This window comes from Biomphalaria glabrata, chromosome 5 (assembly GCF_947242115.1).
Source record: "Biomphalaria glabrata chromosome 5, xgBioGlab47.1, whole genome shotgun sequence".
Classification (NCBI taxonomy): Eukaryota; Metazoa; Mollusca; class Gastropoda; family Planorbidae; genus Biomphalaria; species Biomphalaria glabrata.
Genome location: NC_074715.1, coordinates 34,366,751 through 34,382,297, shown reverse-complemented (window position 1 = coordinate 34,382,297; position 15,547 = coordinate 34,366,751). Strand labels below are relative to the sequence as shown.

Here is a 15,547-nt window from a genome sequence, read left to right as displayed (position 1 = left end):
GTGAGTATTTCAGTCTCCAGGATAGCTAAATGTTCAACTGAGAAGCTAGCCAGTGTTGCGGATTTGTTTTCCAAAATTATTGTGACTATTGTGTATTTGTTTTTTTTTTTATAGTTATCCTAGTGTTGTTGGATAAGATAGCGGCATTTTTCATTCCATAGCGGATTTATTTTGACAATTCGGATTGTGGATTTATATATCATTATTAAACGCATTGAATTGAGTAAGTAATGGGCTATTCAAAGTTGATATAGAAACCCCTCCATAGATGTTTAAATGTTGAATTGCACTACGTATACATCAGTAGCACCACATCATCAAATTCGTTTATTTCAATAAAAAAAAGTATTGCAGCTTCCTGCAGGATTAGTGGCTCTCAATATTAGATTTTAACATTTGACGAAAAAAAAAAAAGACTTGTGGATAAAATTTGCGAGATAAAAAATAAAATAATGAATGCAAAATTTCAGTTAAAAAAATATGTAATATATCTCTAGGTGTACTTTTTAAATTAATTAGTTGATCTTATGATTAGTTAGAAATGGTTTCTCTAATACAACATTGGGAACAGTTGAACCTATCAGATCGTTATGTCGTTCACTGTATATAACATTCAATGGTGTACGTTATAGGACACTAGTCGCAGAAGATGTAAAGAAAACTTAAATAGACCCCCGACGGAAAATGGCTTTGTCTGCGTCAGATGTGGGAAAATATGCATGTCGTGAATGGGTTTGCGTAGTCATGTGAAACACTGCACTCATCCTTAACCTTCGGAATCGAGGACATGGCCATCATTATGGGACACTAGTGTTCGTATGCTTGCTTTTAAGAAAGAAACATTAAAACGGGAAGGGTGGGGGCTTGGATGCATTGAATGCGCCTTTCGCATTGATGGCTTTATGCAAAAATTTGAACCTTGGCTGCGTCTTTCCATTAAATGGGAATTGATAACATGTTTGAAATATTAGATGAAATATTTCTGAGAGACTTGATTAGCTTTCTTACGGAACAAAATTAAACCTATCCTTAAATCCCTGAAGCACCAAAAACAAATAAATATTTAAATAAAACAAAGTACATAGATCTATATTTATCAATGAGAGAGAGAGAGAGAGAGAGAGAGAGAGAGAGAGAGATGGATAGAAACCATTAAGAAGTACGACTAAATTCCAAAACATTTCAAGAATGCCGTGCTTTTTTTTTTTATTAGAAGAAACTAAATTCGAGTCGACATGAGATTTTTTATCTGGTCTGAATAGATTTAGTTCTACTGCCAGACTCAAATAACAAGCAAAGCAGACATCTAGCAAAACATTCCTTACGTCGAGCTTATTTAGATCTATTATGTACATCCAAATAATTGGAAACATTTCAAGAATGGCTTGTAGTGTGACAAGTCCTAAGATTTAGTGCACTAGATTTCTTCTATTAATTACACAGGTCTACTTCTCAGTAAAACGTTTTATCTCTCAATTTTAATTTAATTTCAAGGGCCTATAAATATTTCTTTGAATTTTACAATTCTGCCTTTCTACTGGTAGAACAACTATTAGGGGACCGTTACATACTTAGAAAAAGTAATTTAGGCCCGCGGGTTATATCAAGACATTGACCAAATGCCTGATCCCGACAAATCTGCGGACAATGCAAAATAAAGCAGTCTCGGTTCTATTGATTTGTTATAAAAAAAATTTTTCGGTGACTCGACCAGTGACACGCATAAGTGAAATATAGGGCAAAATAGAGCGCTATTATAATGAATTATAAAATCAACAGAAAAATAATTTAGCTATTTAACTTTGTAAAAGAAGAGCTCCATGACGAGTCTATATATTTCTATGAATTCTGTATGTCTATGATTGACATCTATTCTAAAGAAGAAAAACAAAAAGCACAACAAAATACAAGCTACTAAAAGGTTGGTAAATAGCGCAGGTCTAACGACAGCTTTCAATATGTTTTAAACACAAACATGATGACGAAATTCTATTATAAGAGCATTTTTCGTTACTAATGGCCTATTATAGTTGAAGTGGTCAATACAAAGAACTCTGCATAACTTATTAGGTTAACAAACAGTCACAGGAAACCTTAATTTGGGGATGTCGGAATCTCCTGTTAATAACCGCAATCCTATCTACCGCCATACAAAGAGGCACATTCAAAATATGATTGCCTGTGGTCATTCCCCTCCAGTTAACAACATGCTGTTTCTTGGAACTTCATCTTCACTTATCCCTTAGTTTGTTAGGCCGTTGGGGCACCACACAAGATCTGTTGAAGTACTGTCTATTCAAGTTTGTTTTAAAATAACATAGATATGTCCATACAATGTCATTCTTAGTCTTTTAACACAAAAGTAAATGTTTGGTAGACCCTAAGTAGATAATACACCCAATTTAAACAAATGTGGGGGGAGGGAAGAAAGAGAGAGAGAGAGAGAGAGAGAGGTCTGTGAATGGTTAATTTTCCTAGATTTTTATATCATTTAACAGACTTTAAGTGACCCACTCTCTTGTTGAAAAAAAAACATATAGTCCCCACAGTGGGACGAGTAACTTGAAGCTTTAAAGTCTATTGTTGCCGTCACGAGAACGTTTTAATTAGTTAGACAAAAACAGGTCATGTTATCACCGCCTAGCACTGTCTATCTCCTTCGTGTCTAGTCAACAGTATCAGTGATATCAGTCAGGTCACCATTGCTTATTTTTCCTGTTGTCAATAGAAAACGCACGGAATGATCTATCTAGAGTCTTAACATGTAGGCCCGTTCATCTCCCCTCTCTTTTTGAAACAAACATTCTTTCCTGTTTCCACATAACTGAAGACTGTGAACAAAGTTGTACACTAGCTTGGCTCTTATCTTGATTCGCTTAGAAATAACTTATACATGAGAAAATAGTTTTAACAAATTTTAAAATAATAAAGAATCACAACAAAAAAAAAAGAAACATGTGAATTGTTATAGTTTTAAAAAAAAAACAACAATAACAATAAAATCGATAGATATTGCTATTAAATAGTAGACTTACAATAAGTAGCGCTCTTTTTAAAAGTTGTTTGTCCATACATTTGTATGTCGTATTTATTTTTAAAATTAATTGATAAGATTATAAATTTGGTAAATCAACAAATGTTGTAAAATGTTTTACATGTTTCGGATGTTCCTTCAGAGTTGAAGATAGTTTACTTCCTAGTCCAAACCTCCCGCAGGACGACGGGGGGTGGGAGCGGGCAGGATTTGAACCCTCGACCATCGATAAATCCGAACGACAGTCCAGCGCGCAAACCTCACGACCAGGCAGTCATTTTAATTTTGTTATTTCTATATTTTAACCCACATTCAAAGGGTAAGTCTTATATTTTTTGTTTAGTGTTTAGTTTCATAACAATGACACTTCCTGACACTTCTCATGTTCCATACATTTCAACAAGATCTATCTAAAGACCTATCCTAGTAGCCTATCATAATACTCCAGTACTACAAAATAAACCTAACTGGTCTTCATTCGATTTGTATAACCTCCTTTTCTTCTAATTCATTGTATGCGTTAGATGTGACAAAATATGCAAGTCGCAGCTGGGTCTGCGTAGTTATAGGAAATACTCATTCTTTGAACTTGTCACTAATTCGTTAATCTAATGTCTAATATTGTATGAGCATCAGTTTAATTTTTGTCTGCTTTCTTTTGTCTTTGAAGGGCAATGGTTTATTTACATTGTTCTTGTCACAATATTGAGACTTAGTTGGACACTAGGGACACACATTCTGGTACTGCACAGCTGTGTTTATTGTTTGTTTTTTTCTTTCTGTCACAACCTGCGTATCTTCCTAGACAGCTATACAGAGATCTTCAACCTGGGTATCTTCCTAGACAGCCATACAGAGATCTTCAAACTGCGTATCTTCCTAGACAGCCATACAGAGATCTTCGAACTGCGTTTCTTCCTAGACAGCCATACAGAGATCTTCAACCTGGGTATCTTCCTAGACAGCCATACAGAGATCTTCAAACTGCGTATCTTCCTAGACAGCCATACAGAGATCTTCGAACTGCGTTTCTTCCTAGACAGCCATGCAGAGATCTTCGAACTGCGTTTCTTCCTAGACAGCCATACAGAGATCTTCAACCTGGGTATCTTCCTAGACAGCCATGCAGAGATCTTCAAAAGGGGAATCTTCCTAGACAGCCATGCAGAGATCTTCAACCTGGGTATCTTCCTAGACAGCCATGCAGAGATCTTCGAACTGCGTTTCTTCCTAGACAGCCATGCAAAGATCTTCAACCTGGGTATCTTCTTAGACAGCCATGCAGAGATCTTCAACCTGGGTATCTTCCTAGACAGCCATGCAGAGATCTTCAACCTGGGTATTTTCCTAGACAGCCATACAGAGATCTTTAACCTGTGTATCTTGCTAGACAGCCATGCAGAGATCTTTAACCTGCGTATCTTCCTAGACAGCCATACAGAGATCTTAAACATTGGTATCCTCCTAGACAGCTATACAGAAATCTTAAACATTGGTATCCTCCTAGACAGCCATGCAAAGATCTTAAACATTGGTATCCTCCTAGACAGCCATGCAAAGATCTTAAACATTGGTATCCTCCTAGACAGCCACGCAAAGATCTTAAACATTGGTATCCTCCTAGACAGCCATGCAAAGATCTTAAACATTGGTATCCTCCTAGACAGCTATACAGAAATCTTAAACATTGGTATCCTCCTAGACAGCCATGCAAAGATCTTAAACATTGGTATCCTCCTAGACAGCTATACAGAAATCTTAAACATTGGTATCCTCCTAGACAGCCATGCAAAGATCTTAAACATTGGTATCCTCCTAGACAGCCAAGCAAAGATCTTAAACATTGGTATCCTCCTAGACAGCCATGCAAAGATCTTAAACTGCGTATCCTCCTAGACAGCCATGCAAAGATCTTTAACCTGCGTATCTTCCTAGACAGCCATGCAGAGATCTTTAACCTGCGTATCTTCCTAGACAGCCATGCAGAGATCTTTAACCTGCGTATCCTCCTAGACAGCCATGCAAAGATCTTTAACCTGCGTATCTTCCTAGACAGCCATGCAGAGATCTTTAACCTGCGTATCTTCCTAGACAGCCATGCAAAGATCTTTAACCTGCGTATCTTCCTAGACAGCCATACAGAGATCTTCGGCACAATTATTGCAATCGTCGATTTCACTGTTGCTTTCGTTTCTGTTGGAGTTGATTGCCTTAGAATGTCTTAGACATGACTCAGAATGATGAGGGCACTATTCTCATTGGAATGAAAGTGTTTGGTGTCGTTTGTTAACCACTTCACATAGACTAGTGTTGTCACTGAGTTCTTTAAAACATTCCATCATTTTCATTTTCAGGAACATAGGAGCTTTGTTTGTCTGAGAATGTAAACTAGATCACATTTTTTTTTAAATGCGACTGGGTTGATTGTAGAATTCAATGTTAAGTAACGATAACGTATTAATTATCAGTTGTTAACAAGTTTTCTGTTTTATAGTTTGTAAATCAGAACAACAACCGCTTGTGATGTGAACCGAAGAAATATGCTAGTGAAAGAAGATGGCATTTTTTTTGTGATGTTAAGTTCTGGTAAAAACTAAGATTTGTTAAAATTTGAATTCCACATTCTTCCCCTCAGCTTGTTACACTTATGAGCAGCTAAAATGTCTTGTTGGTCAGTTGTAGTCTTTCCCACATCTGTATGTTTCCCTTAGTCTTTTCCCTTCCATTGTTGAACGATGTCTTTCATGTATTCCATTTACCTGAGGCTTTTAGTTATTAATTTATTTACTAAATATAGTTTTATATATACAAACATACATACATACCTATCTATCTATCTATCTATCTATATATATATATATAAGGTCATTGGTTAATCTGCATGACGCTTAGGACGTAATCATTTTCTTTTTTTTAGTAACGTCTGTACTATATATATATATTTGATAGTCACGATGTTTACTAATGTGGACTCTTTTAAATCCATAGAAAGAATCGAGATCGACTGAGGATTCATGAACAAAACAGTAGGACCTTCACCAACAATTGTATTGGACGATGTGAGACTAGCATAAGATGGGAACCCCTTCCAGAAGTTTCTGCTGAAATTAGACCAACCGTTACAATGAGGGCGCCACACTTTGCCCTTTTTCTTTTGTGGTACCTCGTGATATTGCTTCAGCCCACGGACTCTAGGGTGCTGTTTAGGCGCCCTGGTGCGTATAACACCTTTATGAAACAAGTGACTGTGAACTTTGAAAAGGCCAAGGTGGAGACTCTAGGTGATATATTCAAAAGGCATGTTCAACAACTCAGGCATACCCCCAATAAGATGGTGGAGCTTGTGTTTTTAATTGACAGCTCTGGCACAGTTGGGAGATCTTATTTTTATGAAGAAGTTCGGTAAGTTAGGTCTTGTACGTATTTAATAAAGGAGTTTCCGTGCTAGGAAGTACATTAAGAAGTTAATATGCCTTTCGTCAGTGGTGGTACGTTTTTAAAATCTTATAACAGTTCAATTGATATCAGAGATCTTAGATTACATAAGTCTTCTTCTGCTATATCTACATCTATATTAAAATACACTCTTATACTGACATAAACATTGATTCTCTCTCTGTCCATCCCCTTTGAATACATTACCATAACTCTAATTAAGTATTCAGCCAAACCCCCGTGATTTAGATAATTTAAGACCAATTAGCTCATGGCAAACATTTATTAATCATTTAATCTGAGTGATACCCCACTGCTGCATGTAAAAATTTAAATATATACTATATATCTTATCTTATCTTATATGATACAGACGTTACTTCAAAAAAGAAGATGATTACGTCCTACGCGTCATGCATTTAGTCATGCATATTAACCAATGACTTAAATTCTGCCAAGTCACTGGTTTTCCTGGCTAGCTCAGGCAACCCATTCCATGCTCTAATAGCACCAGGGAAGAAGGAGTATTTGTACAAATTTGTCCTAGCATATGGGACGAGGAATGTGCCTTTATCTTTGTGTCTTTCAGAGTATTTTATTAAATTGTGTTTTTGTATTTGAAGATTATGGTTCAGTGTTTTATGTATGATTGCTACTTTACTTTTGAGCCTTCTGTCTTGAAGGCTTTCTAAATTTAGTGATTTTACTAAAGGTGTTACTCTAGTCAAATGTGAATATTCGTTTGTTATGAATCTCACTGCTCTATTTTGTGCCTGTTCCAGTTTCTTAATGTTTTCTTGAGTTGAGGGTCCCAAACGGAGGATGCATATTCTATTATTGGTCTAACCAAGGTTAAATAACATTTTAGTTTTATATTCTTTTTTGATTTATAGAAATTTCTTTTAATAAATCCTAATGCTTTGTTTGATTTTTTTTATAGTTTCATCAATATGTGGATTCCATGACAGTTTTTCATTTATTATAACACCTAGGTATTTTGCGTTTTTAGTCTGTGTTACTGGTTTGCCACGAATAAGATAAATGGAATTAATTTGTTTTAGTTTTTTTTGTTACTCTTAACAACTGACATTTTTCTGGGTGGAAAGACATGCTCCAATTTGATTCCCATTTCTGTAATTCATCTAATTCTCTTTGTAAAATATCTGTGTCTTGTGTTGTTTTTATTGTTCTATATATTATGCAATCGTCTGCAAATAATCTGACTTTTGTTCCTGAAGTAATGCAATTTGGTAAATCATTTATGTAAGTTAAAAATAGTAGTGGACCCAAGACTGTTCCTTGAGGTACACCTGAGTTTACTGTTATCGGTGTTGATTTAGAGCCATTTATTATTACAGTTTGTTCTCTCCCTATCAGAAAATCTTTAATCCACTGATGCAGTGGACCATTAATGCCGAAATATAACCACATATTACGGTACATGTCTATATTTTACAGTAGGCTGCGTAGTCTAGAGGTGAAAAATAAAAAGCAAAGAAGGCAAACAAAAAAACAAAACAAAACAGACTCCTTGATTGTTTTATTGGTATATTGATTTACACGAAACAAAATATTATTATTGAATTTATTCCCATCTCCAGATTTGTTCGTTATTTATTATCTGACTTCACCGTGGATGTGAATACAACTCGTGTTTCTGTCATCACATTTTCATCCCCTAATAAAATATTCCGCTACATCGACTACCTCTCTTACCCCGACCAAGAGAATCATAAGTGCAGATTGCTGACAGAAGACATCCCTCAGGTAGACTATACGCCTGGAGGCACACATACACTTGGAGCATTCTTAGAAGCTGAGGTAAACATTAGAATAAAAATTCCAGCATACAAACTAAAGATGTATACTACACACACATCAGATTGTGTAACTTTAAAACCAGAGCAAGGTAAAAACCTAATATTTTGAGACGAATAATTCTTACAGAGAGCTGTATGATTTTCTACAAAGCTTATATTAACTAACTTTATTTGTCTGGTAAATAGTTTGAACATGTTTTTTCTGCTAATCACATTTTCGGAACAAGTTGAAATTTTGCACAATTATTCATAGTCGATAACAATGCATGAATCCATCTAAAAATTAACTAATTATTTTATCAATTAGTAGTAATTACTTAATTTTGTTTTATTTAGCAGATAGGGAGCTTAGCTCTGCCATCTTGAGATAAATGGCAGTAATTAGCAGTTCTTTCCCTTGGATAACTTTTTTTTTTCTGTATTAATTTTTCTTTTGCTGGTTTGTTTCTATCTCGGTGAAAATGAAGAAGTATGTCTGTGCTTTACACAAATCGAGAAACGTTGTCTTTAATGTTTCCCTGTTTGGAACTTACGGAAAACAAGTTGCTATCAGCTTACAAATGAACAGTTACAAAAACTACAATTTCAGTTAGGAAAGGACCTACAGATTATCTTATCAACTACTAAAGATTCATTGAATGATTGACAGACTGAAATGATTAAAACGTTATATAGACTAAATGCATTTACTTACGACATGAGTGACAAATATTGTTTACACATTTTTTTACATAGTTTCAAAACATTTTTGTCGGGCAATAAATATAAGACTCTAAACACAGTGCCTCCACATGATGTGTGTTTAGCTGTTTTGTTTTTCTCTCGAATTAAATGGACTAACTCTTTTGAAGATATTTAAAGCCCATCGGAAATTTATTAATCTATATAATTTTGCCAGGAATTCAGTATCGTCGCGTGAAATTGAAATCACACTCTTTGTTATAATTTTTTATAGTATTGAACATAGTAAAATGTATAAGTGAGTGGCGTAGCAGGGTAGCCTACTCGTGGGCCCGGGTTCAGGAAAACGACGATAGGACCCTGTAATGTAGGTTGATTGTGACTAAACTCAATCTGAGCCATACTGTAATCGAATACCTGAGACAAAACAAAACAAAGTCCTGACTGTATTTTTGTAATCAACTTCATAGAAGACAAACATTTTTGAAGAATGTTTCTTCATTTTGTTGATAACCTTTAACATTATCAGTATACAGTCCATTGTGATTTCGAGCTTAATTTCTAAGGATAAATGTCTAAAAATAAATATGTGAATTATTGAAGGATATATAGGATAACTGATCTAAACTCTCCGTCATGTAAAATAAGAACGAAGAAAAAGAAATTGGGAATTCATCATTATGTTTAAGAATATCACATCACCCATGTCTTCGGCAAATCGTAGATGGACCTGTGTTACAAGCCATTTTGAAAATGCCAAAAGATACTTTTTAAGATGATGTGCATTTAGCACGTTTGTCTAGCCTAAGAGATATATTACACATTTCAACATAGTAACTAATTTATCTGTTTACTTATAACAATAATTCATGTATCTAAACAAGTTGATTCATACCGTGATATTTAAAATATTCCGAACCTGGGGTCCTGGGTTCAAATATCGGTGAAGGCTGGGATTTTGAATTTCGGGATATTTAGGGCGCCCCTGAGTCCACCCTAATTCTAATGGGTACCTGACATTAGTTAGAGAAAAGTAAAAGCAGTTTGTCATTGTGCTGGCCACATAACACCCTCAATAACCGTAGGCCACAGAAAAATTAAAATTATAACCTTTACATGCCTTAAAGATCGCACGGTCTGAGAAAAGAACTTTAAATATATAGCCTATATTGCCTGTCTTTAGTTGGTTGTTCGTTGTGCTGGTCACATAACACCCTGCTCGTTAACTGTTGGCTAAAGAAACAGATGACCTTCACACCATTTGCTGATAGATCGCAAAGCCTGAAAGAGGAACTCAACAATTAAATTGAACCGATAACAAACATAATGTATATAGTAGAGTATACTTACATTTGGAATTTATGAAAATCCCTCTCGACCCAGAAGGAATGATGAAAATAATATAGTGTAGAATAAATGAGAATTGGACCAACTCACATCCCAATTATAAGAAAAAGGACGCCTATTATAAGCTATCTCGACATGACCAGCGCATAATTTTGACTCAGAACCGGACACAACAGACAGCATATGTTCCGGAAGCTTAAAGTCGAGACAAACGAAACATGCCCTTGTGGAGCATCACCAGAGAATGCAGACCATGTCCTTCATAGCTGCATAATATATCAAGAAGCCCGAACAAGACTCTGGCCCCTAAACTTTCCTATATAGCAAAAACTATACGGAGAACTGCCTGGTCTGGAAACCACAGCGCGGTTCATCTCAGATATAGGATTAGCCTACTGATCTGAACCCTACAACATGTAAAATGAGAACGAAGAAGAAATTTGGAATTCATCATTACTATTATTATTTAGCAAGGCAATAGTATTTAATAAGCTCTATATAGTGACCATTTCATATAGGGTTCATACTACATTACATTAAAATTAAAGACTGGTAAATATATATCTAGGCCTATATATATATATATATATATATATATATATATATATATATATATATATATATATATATATAGAGAGAGAGAGAGAGAGAGAGAGAGAGAGATAAGAGAGAGAGAGAGAGAGAGTATTGACTTTTGTATGCTTTGTGCGACAGATTGTAGTACTTTCAACGTTCACCAACAAATCAAAAGAAACATTTTAATTCCTAAAGTCAACCTGATTCCTCCCACCTCCCCTTTAGGTCTTCTATTTGTCATGGGCCCGGGTGCAATGAACCCCAACAGTACGGCACTGCCTATATTTGTCCTAACCTTTACTTATATTGTTTCATTGAAAGAAAGTGCTGAAGTCAGCCAGGCCTGATGCAGTGAAAGCTATTTTTCTTATGACTGATGGCTACTCAAACGGCGGTGACCCTCGTCCAGTTGCCAAGAAGCTAAAGAGAGACGGTGTTAAAATTTTTACATTTGGAATCCGCGATGGTTTTGTGTGGGAACTGCAGGAAATGGCTTCCGAACCCAAGAATGAGACTTGTTATATTCTAGACAGCTTTGAAGAATTCGAAGCACTTGCTAAACGGGCTTTACATGCTGGTACGTTCCATTTATGACTAGCTGTAGCTTAATAGCTATTCCTATTGGTAGGTAGTCTTTAGAGAGGATCTAGAGGGTATCTACAGAAGACCTGAGAAGAGTCAAGAGTTTCTTGTAAAGCAACATTCAGTCTATGTTTCTAAGATTAGTTTTGATAAGATAGGAAACTTAAACTCAGACTTAAAGCATAGGAAGAAGATCATTATAATAACTTCTGTTTTGAAGTGAGATAGGACGTAGATCTAGATTATCATTATTCTAGATTATAGATCTAGATATCTAATTTAATTGATCTTCTGTTTTGAAAGAACGTCTAATTTGGTGTATAAGATAAAATAAGATTTCAGATTTGCAGAGATGTTTTGTAAACTGTTTTACATATTAGATCTATATTACATTTAATTATATATATATACCTAGATCTAGATTATAGATATATAAATAATTTATAATAGAACTATCTAGATAGTCTAGACTCTAGACACTAGTAGATTAGATTCTAGACTAGAAATTCTAGACCTAGAATGGCTAGAATAATCTAGATTTACTATTTAGTTGGAATATTTTCTTGAGTTCTTTGTCTTTATGAAAAAAACGCCTCTGATTTGAGTCAATGTAGAGTTTTACAACTTCTCTCTTTTGTTGACTTTGTGTTGATCAGTAAAAATAAAAATGTACAGACATTAAGAAGCTTTAACTCTAAGTAACATGTTTTAAAAGAGCAGTCATCAATTTACCAATAGAACTATATAGCTCTAAAGTCTATAGTAGCAACACCAATGTTCAAGAAGTAGGTTTCTTATTAAGTTATCATATAAAATAAAGTAATTCTTCCGTAATAATATCTTTATATTTTACCTGACTTTATTTCTGATAAAATCTTAGATTCTAATTCTTTTTAATATTTGAGTTTGCCAGACCTGAGGTACACTTTAAAGTAATTATAGCTTACTCTACTAAGTCTAAAGGTAGATTCAATTTAATATATGTAGGTATATATATTGTCTTAGAATATTCTGTCAAGGAGATAAGGTTTCTACCATGTTTCAAACATTGAATTCATTTTTTCCTGTCCAGATCTTCAAACAGGATCCTATGTAGAACAGTCTGCAGATAAATGTAGAAGACTCTGTAATTCTGAGAACTTGTGTTGCCATGAAAATGCTTCTTGTTCATGTGGAACCTATACTGGAAAGTATGAATGTTTGTGTAGGCCAGGTTATTTTGGAACTGGAAGAGGGAGAAATGGGTGTAAACGTGAGTTCATTGTTTTCTTTATAAATGAGATTAATAACACTTCATTTTGAAACGGGAACATCGCTAACACTTATAAATATAAACCAATGATTTAATGATAATAAAATGTTAAACTTAATAAATTAATGGCTTCCTAAAGTATATATACTAAATAGAACCTTCAAATCCATGTCATTTGAAGTGATCTTTAAAAAAAATTGAAACTTGTGGTTTTGTCTGTAAATAAACTTGTAGATTCTATGTGATCCTAGCTTACGATTAGAAGTCTGCACTATGAGCTCATTTAACTAAAAATGAGTACCTGGCATAAGCTGGGGGAAGCTAATGTAATCAATTGTCCTTGTCCACAGATTAGTTGCCTTTTAAATCTTTGTATGAAGAAACTAAGACCTCTAATTCAGCTGCACTAAGACCAATTGGTCGAAAGGAAAACTTTTTACAAATCAACAATACAATTTTGTAGGGGAATAAAGATGCTCATTATAATGAAAGCAATGTAGAGTATCATTTTCTGACAACAGAAACATGTTGAAACATTTCACATCTTGGTTTAACTCTTTAGTATTTATTGCACAAACTCTTGAACTTTTAAATTCTACTCTTGTATATTATTTGATTTATACATTTATCATAGTTTGCATCCTTATGTTTTTTTTTTTAAATAAAATAAATGCCTTTTTTTAAAAATATACTTTTAGCATGCCCTCCAGGTACATATAAAAACTTCACAGGGTTAGGAGATATAAATATATGTATACCATGTCCTGATGAGCATCAGACAACACCAGAAGGAGCAGTCTCTATAGCCCAATGTGTTTGTAAACGTGGTTACAGAAGCTTTGGTCACAGGTCATGTACAGGTAAAAATATTAAGAAACTTTAAATAATAAGTATATAAATATTAGCACATATTTAACCCTGTGAACAAAACTTTTATTAGCACATATTTAACACTGTGAACAAAACTTTTTGTCTTTTCAGTTTTCCGATGTCCTGAGCTGTCACCACCTAAAAATGGTTATTTTGTGAATAATAAATGCAACAATGTCTTTAATGCAGCCTGTGGTTTGAGATGTCAACATGGATATGAACTTCGTGGCAGCAGTCTTCGCATTTGTCAAGATGATGGAACCTGGTCAGGACAACCTGCTGAATGTATTAGTATGTACCTTGTATGAATTCAAATTTATTGCTGACAGAATATTTATTTACATTAAAAACATGAGTTTAAAACATTAATTAAATACAACTAAACTTATGTAATTGCAGTATTTTTTTTTCCTTTGTAAAGGCTAATAAAGTTATCTTTTTTTTTGTTGTTGTTGTTTTGTTAAAACATGTTTTTAAAATTTTTTTACAAATCAAAATATTATAATTTTTTTTATAAATGAATACTGTTCTTTTAAAAACAAGACATAACACTTGGTTATGTATATATTCTTTTATTTAAACATTTGTTAATCATGACTCTTACAAAAATATTGATTAAAAAAATATATATAGGTCTTGGTCAGAATTTGTTCATTTGCAGAGTCCTCTGTATGTATTATCCCAATGGTACTGTCTCTTGGAAGAATTTCAATCTGAATATAGGAAGTGCAGTAGCACAGAGACAGAAGTGGTCAGGATTCTAAATGATTTAATTCACACTTCTGACGTAGGCCAGATATCAATACTTTCTAAGCTGGACTTGGACTTGTCCACAGCCTTTGAGGACAAGACAGAAATAATTAAGATTGGCACTCGGAACAATATCACAAATGTTGAAAGCACAGATTCCCTTTTTATCATGAATCCCCAGATTCATTTTGTTTGAAATTAAAAAGTAAAGTTCCCCTTTCAGACCTTACTTCAGACCTGACCTCACTTTTCCCCAACTAAACTTAAGTTCCCATTAGAGCTGGGTGGACTCAGAGGTACCCTAAGATCCCAAAATTAAAAATCCCAGTCATCACCAGGATTCGTACTGAGACTCCCAGTTCAGAAGCCAAGCGCTTTACTGCTCAGCCACTGCACCTCTTCCTTTTGTTCATGTAGTTCGCAATGTTTTTGAAGTTTTCTTTGACTCAAAACTATCTTTCTACCCACACATATGTCAGCTCTGCAAGGGTCTTCATCTGCAGCTGCGCAGATTAGTCCAGATGTCATTGGATGACAGAGTGAACAAAAAAGCTGACCATAGCTTTCATACTCTCCACCTTGACTACTGCAATGCAACGCCAAATGAACAGTCCTATGGAAAAGAAGCCAAGATTCTTGCGCACACTCCATTGGCATCCTCTGAAAGCATGAATCGATGACAAGGTGGCCACATCAGGGCATCTACAATACAGAAATGCCCTTGTACCTTAGTGAATTGATCACTCCATATGTCCCTAAGAGAATGATGTGCTCCATATACTCAACACTTCTAGTGATGCCACATATCTCCCTAAAAGTTATAGTTTGTATGCTTTTTAAGTACTTGAACCAAAGGTTTGGAACTCACTCCCCTGTGAACTCAGACAGACATCATGATTAACACAAGATATAAAAATAGTCATCGCTGCTGTAAAGTTACAGCTCTGATCTAAGAATAAATCTTAAGACCTATAGACATAGTATTCTATTAGAGCTCATATTACTATACAAAGACAGAAAAACAAGTTTTAAATATGTTTTTAGTCATTGTAAAAAAAAATTATCTAAAAAAATTGTTTCTCACATGTCATATTGTAATATTGATATTTTAACTAATGCAATCACTAAATACACAAATGATAAATAAAACTACTTTTAACATTATTAATAGTTTCCATTTGCTAAGTTGAATTCATATAG

The 15,547-nt window shown here is 34.5% G+C and overlaps 1 protein-coding gene across 3 annotated transcripts in view; it reads left to right on the top strand.

Annotated features, from left to right (window-relative positions):
- The window catches only part of LOC106060161 (sushi, von Willebrand factor type A, EGF and pentraxin domain-containing protein 1-like), a 59,597-nt gene that overhangs the window by 127 nt on the left and 43,923 nt on the right, over positions 1-15,547 (top strand). The window contains exons 1-7 of one of the 3 annotated variants that reach the window (XM_056030188.1): positions 7-223; positions 6,023-6,436; positions 8,071-8,290; positions 11,215-11,470; positions 12,548-12,727; positions 13,426-13,587; positions 13,709-13,888. In XM_056030188.1, the coding sequence (XP_055886163.1) occupies positions 6,159-6,436; positions 8,071-8,290; positions 11,215-11,470; positions 12,548-12,727; positions 13,426-13,587; positions 13,709-13,888 (1,276 nt within the window). In that variant the 5' untranslated portion in view covers positions 7-223; positions 6,023-6,158. Of the gene's footprint in view, positions 1-6; positions 224-3,149; positions 3,354-6,022; positions 6,437-8,070; positions 8,291-11,214; positions 11,471-12,547; positions 12,728-13,425; positions 13,588-13,708; positions 13,889-15,547 lie in introns of those variants that run through there. The other 2 variants (XM_056030189.1, XM_056030190.1) reach the window with 2 other exon arrangements.